Source organism: Solanum stenotomum, chromosome 3 (genome assembly GCF_019186545.1).
Source record: "Solanum stenotomum isolate F172 chromosome 3, ASM1918654v1, whole genome shotgun sequence".
In the NCBI taxonomy this organism is placed as follows: domain Eukaryota; kingdom Viridiplantae; phylum Streptophyta; class Magnoliopsida; order Solanales; family Solanaceae; genus Solanum; species Solanum stenotomum.
In genome coordinates, this window is record NC_064284.1 from 16259886 (window position 1) to 16272197 (window position 12312).

Here is a 12312-nt window from a genome sequence, read left to right on the forward strand (position 1 = left end):
AATTTTTATTTTAAATTATTTTCAAAAAATAATAAGATATTCAAATTGAACTATCCTAAGCTGAGTAACTTTCTAAGTGCACCATTCAAAGTTGAGTGACGATCGGAGACATTGTCTCGAAGTTATTTTCATAGACCCTCGACTCAGGAAAAAAACAGTCCCAACAATTTTTTAAAAAAAAGTAATGAAAGTGAAAGCATAAGAATCTATTGATTTATAGGATATTTCTTTCTTTATAATATTATTGACCCCTTCCTAGTTTGGGTCATTTGAATTGTTCAACTACTATACATAGTTTTTATAAAAATAAAAACCAGTAATGGAAAAAGTGGTGTATACTTAACTATTTAAGAACAAATATTTCCATCCATAGATAAAGAATGAAAATGAAAGAAAATAAACGCGTTTTAATTGTGGTTTAGTTTGTTTAAGTGAAATTATATATGATCTTGACTTGAGGTCAACCAGGAAGACTAGAAAGAAATTAGTTGGAAAAGTTGTGATTTTGTTTAAACTTTCCTATTTGTTTTATATGCTAGGGCACATGTCATGTCAATTATTTGTCCTAACACAGACAATTGTGTTACTGTCTCTGGTCATGGAAAAAAAAGGGTACCATATTTCTAAGTAGCCCCAGAAATCTATTTCAATTCATGCCCAACTTTTGTCGATATGTTGACATCCAATTTTGACTCTTTCCGATAATAATTAATTTCCGAGCTTCTTAAATTTTTAACGATTTGAAATCATTGACTTTATCAAATTCAAAATATTTTTCAAATCATTTTAAAGTACTTTCGTCATTTTTATGATCTTTTAAGCTAATGTATATATTCTTACAATTATGTATATAATTATGTCATTTTGCGAATATTTGAGAATCATCTCAAAAGATTTTATTTTTTAGTTGAATATTTTACTTGAATTAGTTTGATTTAAATTGTGGTTTTTATTTTGAGTCATTTAAATTTAATTGAGTTTATTATTTTATTTCGTTGAAATAAAGAAGCTCGTTAGTTGATTATATTAATTCGTCTTATTTAAATTTTAGCCAAATTCACAAGTTAAACTCAATTTGGTTAATAAGTTGGCTAATTTTGTAATTCATTTGGCCAAGTCTTAATTTCAAATCTAGCATTTTATTTACCCTCACCTTTAAACCCACTTAAAAGACCAAATTTTGGGTCCTCCTTCTAAATTTCCAGCAGCCCAAAACTTTCAGCCCAACACCACATTCCAAACAACAATACAACCCATTCCTAACAGCAACGTACAACAACAATTCCAAAAGAAACCCACCAGTTGTACATCAACCATACATACACCGACCCATTCCAAAATAAAACAACAGCAAATGCATATACGTACAACAGTACCAGCGACCCCACTCCTTTCTTCTTCCTTTTCATGCAGCAACGCCAGCGAACTAACCCCTCCAGCCCACTAAATTACTTGGACCCGGCCCAATTTTCTGTTCAAGAAGAGAAACCCAGAAAGGACAGCGGCTCCAACTTTCACAACGGAACAAAGAGATTCACGGCGATGAGACGGAAAGCAAACGACTGTCAACAGCAAAGCGCAATTCGACATGGCCTCCAGACGGAGCAGTACACGGCGTCAAACGAATCAGGGCCCAATATGATTTTTTGTCTCCTTCCTCCCATCCCTCTCATTGCTTGATAAATTGTGACAAAGAGACCAATCTTCCGGCAAATGTTTCTTTTATTTTAGTTGAAACACATTAGTATCATTTGTCTCTGTCAACCTGCATAACAATCTTGCTTTAACATAAATTTGTCACCATGATTAGCCGAATGGGTTATCTTTAAATTTATATGCTATGACCTTGTTTTAAAATTTCAGTGCATCAAGTTGTTGGCAGTGATTTGATTAATCGACCTTCGGTTTCAAATAACTCCTTGTAGTTGAATTAATTGTTTCAAATTTTGATCTACATTAGTTCCTTTGCTTTTTGTATTTTGAATTGTTTAAATAACGTGAAAATGAGGCTATATAAGGCATATGTGTAGGTTAAATCATTTTAATATATATATATATATATATACTCTCTCCGTTTCAAAAAGATTGGTCTGGTTTAACTTGGCACGAAGTTTAAGAAATTAAAGAAGACTTTTGAATTTTGTGGTCCTAAATTAAGTTATGTCAAATGTACAAAATTGCCCTTAATCTTGTGGTCTTAAACATGCCACATGGAAAGCAAAAAGTAAAATGTTACCAAAAAAGGAAAGAGGTCATTTTTTTGAAACTGACTAAAAAGGAAAGGAGGTCATTCTTTGTGAAACGGAGGGAGTATTATTTTAAAATGGAGTTTATGCCCAAGTATAGTATATAATATTCAATGACTCTCCAAATTTCATTTGTGTCACATAAATTGAGACAACAAAAATAACATATATTGGGTCCATTTTAATTTATTTGTCTTATTTTTTAAGTTTTTTTTTATATTTAAAAATTGCGTAAAAATACTATAAATCATGATAATTGACAACATAAAATATGTTTTGAAAAAGATACAAAAAATTCCACTGATTCTTGAAGTTAATCTATCGTAAAAATACTATAAATCATGATAAGTGACAACATAAAATATTTCAAAAATAAATACATATAAAAATATTCGATTGATTCTTGAAATTAATCTATCGTTAAAAATTACGTATAAAATACAATAAATCGTGATAATTGACAACTTAAAATATTTATTAAAAAACACAAAAAAAAAAAAGAAATTGACTGGTTCTTAAAATTAATCTATCAATGTCACATAAAATGAAAAAAAGTAGTACTATGTATTATTTAATGTGATATTATTGAAAACTACGTAAAATGTATTGTAAATCTTAGCAATTAACAACATTTGATTGACTCTTGAAATTTTATCTATGCTACATACATTGAGACAAGCGGAGTAATATATATTAAGTATTTAAAAATTATGTACAACCTTATTGCTTTCTATAGGCTTCGAATTATCGTAGTCATTTTTTAGGCTGATACAAGTTTTGTACATTTTCTATTTAATTTTTAAAAAAAATTATAAATCGCAATAATTAATAATTTAAAATATTTAAAAAAATAATATTAAAAATTGAGTTGGTTTCGGGAATTTTATTTATACTATATAAAATGGGACAAAGGAAGCAACATATATCATTTACAAATGACTTAAAAGACATTAAAAATTACAATAATTACCAATTTAAAATATTTAAAAGCTATATAATAATATAGGTTCACTCTTAGAATTCTATCAGGCTCACATATATTGGGACAGAAAAAATAATACATATCATTTTAAAATTACCAAAAAAAGTATTATAAATAATAATAATTAACAACTTAAAATATCTGAAAGACATTTTAAAAGGGTTAATTTTGTAATTTTATCCATATCACATAAATTAGGACAAAGTGACCAGTAATGTAGGTTATTTGAAAGTTACATAAAAATATTATAAATCACAATAATTAATAACTTAAAACATTTTTTAAAAAAATATGAAAATTTGGATGACTCTCCAAATTTTATTTGTGTGACATACATTGAGACAACAAAAATAACATATATTGGGTCCATTTTAATTTATTTGTCTTATTTTTTTAGTGGTTTTTATATTTAAAAATTGCGTAAAATACTATAAATCATGATAATTGACAACATAAAATATGTTTTGAAAAAAATACAAAAAATTCCACCGATTCTTGAAGTGGATCTATTGTAAAAAATACTATAAATCATGATAATTGACAACATAAAATATTTCAAAAATGTTGTATGTGGGTAGTCTTATTATGCCTTAAATAGCGTCAAAGAAAGTACAAGTTTGTGATAAAAAAAACTTATTCATTTATCCACGAAAACAATCGCTTCAAAAACTCCGTTATTAGCCCCAAAACATACCATTTATATTATTAGGCCCATGCATAGCACTGACAACATTATCTAGTATATATATACAAAAAAAATTAGTATTGCTTCCTCTTCTGCTTCGAACTTGCCAGTGGTTCCCCACAATTATCCAATCCATCATTTTTATCCTCTTGGGCCTAAGAGATGTCAAGTGCTAATTTCCTTTGATGTGCATATTATTTTGTGATTGATAAATCATCGTTAAGCTATGGTTTGAATATGTTGAGGCTAATTTTATTTCTTTTCTTTGCATGTGAAATACGCCTGAGTTCACCATGAACTTCTATTTTTTTCCCCACATTTTCGAGAGAGCCATAAAGGCTAAAATCCTTTCCTCCCGAGTCATCTAGCCGTAAAAAAAATCGACGTATAGGTCTCGAAATTGAAAGAATTCGAGGCAGAAGAGAATTGAAAAGATTGGGTCAAAGGCCCACTTTTTGCACAAAAAGAAACTGTATTTTGTTATTTATTGGGCCTAAGCCCATTATTATTATTTATGTTAGAAGTTTAGGACAGGTGAAAGAATTGGGCCTAAGACCCAAAGATAAAAAAAAAATATATTTCTTTTATGTTAGTTTAGAACAGGTGCAGGTGACTCAAATGGGCTAAAGACCCAAAACGAAAATGGACCCAAATACTGATCCATGCGGACAGGAAAATCAGATTTAAGCCCAAATCTCTTTCCCTCCTTTCTTTGTTGTGTTTTTTTTTACTCGTTATTATCTGCTATTAATCTTAAGGTTTTAAAAAAAATTCAAATCCCCAAAAAACACTCATTCTGAATTAATTACTTAGCTAAGTTATTCATCCTTTACTTGGCTTAAAATAATAATAAATAAATAAGTTTACTTAGATAATATTTCAACTTTTTTATTTTTCTCCCTTAAAATGGTCCTAACTACAAAATAGTTCAATTTTGCAATTCAAGCTAAGTTAAAATTATTTTGGCCAAATAATTAATTGCCGGATAACCGCGTGTTATCGGGCATTTCGGGTGCTTTCAAACCCTTTCCAAAATGCTAATATGAACCCCGAACCCCCTTAATTATTTTTCATTAGATTTTCTGTTTTTAATCTTTTGGAAAAACAACAATTTTCTTAATTTTACTTAAAAATTAAGTGGCTACTCTAAAAATCAATATAATAATTATTTTTAAATAAAACAAGATACATTTTATATCAATTTTAATTAATATTTTAAACTATCTTATCAGTGTTTTAAAAGGCAGGGGAGTTTTACTTAGTATAGGATGAGGCGTAAGCCTCGAGATGTGGGGGGTAAGCCTCATTAATTTTTAAAATTTTAATTTATAATATAGTATAATAATATAATAATATAATAACACAAAATTATAAAACTATATTAGTAGTTTGAAATAATTACAAATATTATTAAGGAAACTAATAGAAAATAAAATTTCTAATATGATTATACAAGTATAAATAATCTAATATCTTAACTTCCTAATAATAAAAGAACCACTATTTCTAAAATACTTTTTTTTATCATACTATACAATTTACCCCCTGAAAGAAAATAATCAATAAAACTTACTACTATTATAATAAAAACATCACTCCATCATGAATAAATATAAAATTAATTTCAAATATCTAAATAAAATATGATAATTTTGAGACATACTATGAAGACCAATGATAAGTGAAAAAGTAAAATTTTGTTGGATATTTTCAAAAGACATGTTACGTACTAAATAATCACCTTCAATGTGCTACAAACTAGTAAAGATGTGACACTACAACTTGTTATTTGAGTTACTCACAATCTTCTTATCTCTATAGATTAAAAAATTATTAAGTATCATTCACTTATTCAAGAATTATGAGGGTCAACAATGTTAATTAAAAAATTTAACACATAATTTATGTAAGATTTATTAAGCAAGCCCCGAGCATTGGGCGTGCTTAGGGCATACAGTCGGGCGTAACTTTTATATAGTTAAAACTATAAATTAAAAGATATTTTGGTAAATTCAACAAATCTTTTATTTAAAATCACAAAATTCAAAAGTCTTTTATATTTCTTTTAATTTGTTAAATCAAAATCAAACAAACAAACTAAAACAATTGATACATGCCAATCATTTGCATTAGCCAAAATTGTCCTTGCTCACACTTAGAAGAATATTTTTGCCCGCTTTCACAGTTAGTTTTATTTAATGATTCCTGCTACTTAATTCGTGTCAATACTGAACCAGCACTCTAGCATCCTTGGTCATTGTTGTGCACTAACATACACTTAATCGTCATATTGCTTCCCATGCCCATGCCGAGTCCAATGCACAAGTCCTAATTTCACAGATCATATCCAGAAAAGAAAAATTAATTGCAAACTGAGTGAGAGAAAACTGTATATATACATATTTTTTTGTTCGCCTCTCTCCCCAGAGAATCTCGCTCGCCACTCTCACTCGCCTCTCTTACTTTATACAAACACAAATATATAAATTGTGTTTGTGTTTGTATAAAGCGAGAGAAAGTTGTATATACAAATACAAATACATATATTTTCGTCCTGTACACTTATAATTATTCAAATACAGATCTTCCCCTACCCAATTTTCTTTTGTCTTTCTCTCTTTCTCGCTTTATATAAACACATATTATATAATTGTTTCTTTTGTATATGTATACCGAAACAAATTATACAATTGATTCTTTTGTATATGTATACCGAAATATACATATTAATAGTCATAGCAAACATAAAGTTTGCTATGGAGCGCAATTATACAAACTATAGCTATAACATACAAATATGATTTTTATGTTTGCTAAACCGTTTAACAAACATAAAAATCATATTTATATGTTATAGCTATAGTTTGCATAATTGCGCTTCATAGCAAATTTAATGTTTGCTATGGCTATTAATCTGTATATTCGGTAGACTTATACATAAAAATCAATTGTATAAGTATATATTTGGAATCTGTATACAGATAAGAATCTGACTTGACTGTAAGTTATATAAGTATATGTTTTTTTGTTGTGATTTTCAGTCGTGTATATATATATATATATATATATATATTTCAATATAAATTTGTATATGTATATGTAACTGTATTTTTGTATACATCTGTAAGTTGTAGCTTTATACAAACACAAATTATACATTGTAATTTGTATAAAGCGAGAAAGAGAGAAAGAGAGAAAGACAAAAGAGAACTGATAGGGAAAGATCTGTATTTGTATAATTATAAGTGTATAAGACTAAATTATATGTATTTGTATTTGTATATACAGTTTTCTCTCGCTTTATACAAACACAAACACAGTTTATACATTTGTGTTTGTATAAAGTGAGAGAGGCGAGGGAGAGTGGTGAGCGAGATTTCTGGGGAGAGAGGCGAATGCCAAAGTATTTACTACGGATTAGAATTAAATGAAACTGTGGTTATAACATTTAATTTGAATTAATAGTTCCAATAATATCAATAGATGGATAAATTCGGACACTTTTTTAATTGAATGGGCTTAAAATAGGGTGAGAACCATCTGAGGCCCAATAATGCAAGGGCCCATCTCAAACGGCCTAAAGGGTATTTACCTCTTACTCCATTCCCCATTCAAACCATTTCTGTACGGGCAGAAGAAATGTCTAGAAGGTTCGGAAAGAGAAAGGAAGAGAATGAATACGCTTCTGAAGGCGACAATCCTCCTAAGAAAGCTTCCAGAACCGATGATTCTGACGATGAAGATGGCATCGTCGTTTGTGAGGTACCTTTTTCGTTTCACACAAGCATTTTTGTATCACTTTTTCTACTCTTCTCTGATTTTTGTGGTGTGGCTTTGTTTCAGATTTCTAAGAATCGAAGAGTAACAGTTAGGAGCTTTGGAGGAAGGATAATGGTGGATATTCGAGAGTTTTATGTGAAAGATGGCAAGCAAATGCCCGGCAGAAAAGGTAGTTATTCATTTTCATTTTGTTGTCAATCCTTTGGTTTTGGTATCTGTGTTTTTAGTAGTTTTCGTTTTCGTTGTTTCATTCCGTTTGTGTTTACGATTTGGGCGAGGCTAGTTACATAGATGATTTTATCTATGTTGCATTTAGGGTTTCTATTACTCTAGACTCTAGAGTGAGAGTAAATTATAATTCTTGGTTGGCCGTGACAAGTAAGAAGGGGTTTTTCAGTTGTTAACTGAGACACGGGAGTCGTAAAAGTTTCTTAGGTTTCTCAGTATCTTTTTTTATTTTCTCTCTGGTCTCCTCATGTTTCGTTTTAGGAATTGTGTATACAGAAGAGAACAAAGAAACCTCTCTTTTATTTACTCTCTCCTTCACCAATTCTTCCATTAGCTCGAATAGTTTCTGAGTTATTGTATTTGTGCCACTCCAAACTTCTAGCCACGAGTGTAAGCGTTTAAAGAGTTGTGGAACCTTGCAGAGTGACTGGCCGTAACGATTTTCTCCGGAATCAAGCCGAAATCGCTTTCAAGGTAGTGGTTTTCCATGACACAATGTTTGTGATGGTTCGCTTACTATTTTGAATTCCTGTCTGGTATCAATATTATAGTATTTTCCCTAACACATCTTAGATATGCAAGCAGTTTCAACATCCTTGAAACAAAGCAGATAGGTCACAAATTGCTTGGTCTACTTATTCATGTGAAACAGTATTTATGTTTGCACAAGGCTACCTATATACAATTAAATCCTAATATCCATAGGCGGCAAATTGTTTCTTACCTTTGGAGAAGAAAGAATATTAAGACTAAGAGACTGCAATAAAATTTGGAGACTTGAGGACAAAGAATATTAAGACTAAGAGACTGCTATAAAATTTGGAGACTTGAGGATAAATTTTGGTCATCTTTATGGAACAGGTTCAGGATTAATATGATGTTTACTAAGGGAGGATATTTTTTTTATTTTTTTTTTGGCAATTTAAGTCTGTTCTAAGAATTGTCAATTAGCAACACTTGAGGTGTGGCCTGTTGGTCAATGAAGTGGGAGGGGTACCCTGTACCTGTCCTGGTGGGAATAGCAATAGATACTTGGTGGAATAGTCGAGGTGCCTACGAGCTAGCTCAGATACCACGCCCATTAAAAAGAACTAGGCAATTCTCATTGTTCCTACATCAAATTGGTTGATGGAAGGAACATCTTTCTATATACACGAGCCAATTCAGAATTATACCCTCCGGGGAGGTGTCATCATTAGCTTAGGTAATGGTATATGAACTGTAGGTAATCCGCAGAAAGGATAATTGCTCACTGAACAATCTTTTTGTTTCTAGTTGCCCAGGACTGATGCTTTGTTCACATGTCATATAGTTTGTGTTGTATGAACTGGCATGGTTATTAATTATTATTGTAATCAGACAGATCAACTCAAATCATATCATACTGGGTTGACATTGGCAATTCTAGGGAAATGAAGAATCTACAGCAACATCATATTGCTCTAGAGATATTTTGAAGTTTACTCCGTTGTGTAGAAATCGACGTATGCATTTAATGTGGCTTTTATGGTCAGAAGAAGAGGTTGTGCCAATGCTAGTTCTTGGTTAAACAATAGGGAGCTCCTTTCCGCTGGCTAGGGAACTGTTAACATTTTTCTCTATGCCTTGGTGACTCTGTCCTTCCAAATGTTAGCTTTCTTCCCCAGAGCTATTTCCTTTTCCTATAAGATCTATATCTACATCTTGTACAATGTACAATAAATTATAATCTGTGATACTGGAGGATGTGGACTTATTTTCACAAGGTTAGTGGTTGTATCTTCAATTCGAAAAAGGAGGAGTTATTACCTTTGTGCTGTTTAGTCACATTGACTATGCTTACTTCAGTACTGAGCTTCTCAAGCTGATATACTTTGAGATGCATTAATAGTGTTCTTAAAGATTGATATGCAAGACCAGCATGGGTATATACTGCACGCTGTCTCTCTAGCATTGCTCCTTCCATTGATGTTAGAAATGGGCATTGTTAATTGAGCTGAATTGGGTCACAAGGAACCTTGTAGAAAGAGAGAATGAGGTGGTTTATCCAAAGCTAGATTGAGCCCAGCTTATAGGCTATAGCTGAATTCAGATGTTATGCTTATTTTTGTTGCCTCTTTCGCTGATCTGTTTAGATTCCTCAGCATGTCCTGGAATTTGCTCTTGTACTCTATGTATGTACCGCTGCATCTCCTTGGTGCTTCATACTTGAAATAAAACGTCAAACAACTCCTGCACCAATTGTTGACTGCTTTAATTATATCTTCTATTCTCAACACAAATTTATTTATATTTTTATTCATCTTATATCTTTCTTTCTTGAAATCTTTTTCCAAAACTTTTAGTTCAAACCATTTTTTCCTGAAAAGACCTTTCTTGAGCCAAGGGTCTATTGGAAACAACCTCTCTACCCCATAAAGGTAGGGGTAGGGCCTGTGTACACCAACCACCCTCCCCAGACCCCACCCATGTATAGGAATAATATGTACTGGGTATGTTGTATTTTTCGGTCATGTATTTGCAGGAGTTGGAAACTGAAACTAACTGTAGTGTTTTCCTTTTTCAGGCATCTCATTGAGCATGGATCAGTGGAATGTACTGAGAGAGCATGCAGATGAAATTGACGAGGCTGTTGCTGAGAACAGCTAAATGTTGGAAGTGGCTGGCTATCATGTAGTTGGGTGTATAATGGAATTGGAACTAGGAGATGTTTTTCCTTGGTACTGTTGTAGATTAGATAATGGATAAAAGCAAACATGTTGTAGTACAGTTTGGTGTCCATGTACTCTTTTCCCGACTTACTTTCTTCTATATGCATGTGGGCGGCGGTGTAACTTATCTGATAGAGAAGGAATATTCATTCCTTCCTCAACTTATTGTCATTGCTCTCGGAAGATTATTCATCATGCAAATAATCCCTCGAAAGGTAGTAAGTAACGTAAGAGACAAATTTCTGGTCATTTCGTTTTGGATTTCTCGACACTTGTGTCAAAACTAGAAACTTATTTTGCAAAGGAAAGTGTTCAAGACGTTCAGTCAGCTTTAAGGTGAAGGTTCCAACATTGAAAGTGAGACCAACAATTACTTACTTTACCTTAAGAAAGAAAGTGATAAGAGTGTTTTGCTAAAATACTTGAAGAGGCATTTCTGTTGATATGTATTCCACTTCATGACGCAGTACAAGTACATATATAGGAATTTATAAATTACAATAATGTTGGTACCCTTTAGTAGTAGAGTACATATTTCTAGATTCTTTTAGCTAGGCAAAGAACATTTTTTGCCCTTACAGTTTAGAGCTAGAATTATTAAAGTGTTTCTCCCATACTATTTTTGTCATGGCAAATGTCTGGTGGATTATGTCAACATCTCAACACATTAGGCATTGCTTCTTATATCTGACTCTTTAATCAATTCAAGAAACATATGCCTTCTCTTAAGGAGCAAAATAACTATGTTATAAGAAGTCTATTTATTTTATATATTTCTTAAGATTTTTCATTTATCAGAAGAGGTTTCCATAAGTAATCGAACTAATTGATAGTAAGTTCATGTTTGAGATTGGTAATTTTAACATCAAGAACTCCATATAAAATGAGTTCCACACAAACATTTTATGTTTTGTTCATCAATCTTCATTTCAAATAAAGGGTAACATCTCCATTCTTGTTTGCAATAAAAAGTAAGGCAGGTAGGACAAGGCACCACGTGGGGCGAGGCGATGCTAGGGAAGGAGAATGGCCTGTTCCATTGCCATCCCGTTAGGCTTAATGTGGTTTTATATTTTAGTCATCTTATATGAAGAAAAAAAAGTGAGAGTTTTTTTTTAATCATGAGGGAGGTTGTTGTCTGCTTGATGAACAAATTGAAAAAGCTTCTTTAAATAAAAAAAAACCATATGCTGGAATGTGATGCATAGTTAAATACAATGAGGATTGGTGCATACCTGTTAAGATAAGAACTTGTTCCTTGACATGAGAGCACATTTGCGACATAGTTATAGGAAACTAAGGGTAACATCATTAGAAGTGTTGTCCTGTAGGTGTATGTATGCCTCTGACAAGGTAGGTAGGAAGATGAGTTAGTTAAAATTATGCCTTTTGAGAGAAGAATCATTATTGATACACCAACCACACCAGCCCCAAGGCTAGTCGATTTCGTTCTCTTCCAAGTGGTTTGGTAAAGATATCTGGTCTTCAGTGAGTCATTTCTCCACGTTGTCCCTGAGAAAGTGGTGAGTTACATCTTCTATATGCTTTGTTCGTACCGGGTTCTTTGCCATATTCATAGAACATGTGTTGACTTGTCCCATCCCATCTGATAGGTAACCATACAACCTACTTTAATTCCAAAATGTTCAAGCTCCATGGGAGTTGAGCACAATAGGAGGCAGTATTCAACTTCAACAGTAG

The 12312-nt window shown here is 31.8% G+C and overlaps 1 protein-coding gene across 1 annotated transcript; it reads left to right on the plus strand.

The window, feature by feature from the left end:
* The first annotated feature begins 7525 nt into the window (after positions 1-7525).
* LOC125859542 (RNA polymerase II transcriptional coactivator KIWI-like) lies at positions 7526-10667 on the plus strand. Its single transcript, XM_049539310.1, has 3 exons — positions 7526-7675; positions 7757-7862; positions 10467-10667. The coding sequence occupies exons 1-3, from the start codon at positions 7553-7555 to the stop codon at positions 10547-10549; spliced, it is 312 nt and encodes a 103-aa protein (XP_049395267.1). The 5' UTR covers positions 7526-7552; the 3' UTR covers positions 10550-10667.
* Positions 10668-12312: the final 1645 nt, after the last annotated feature.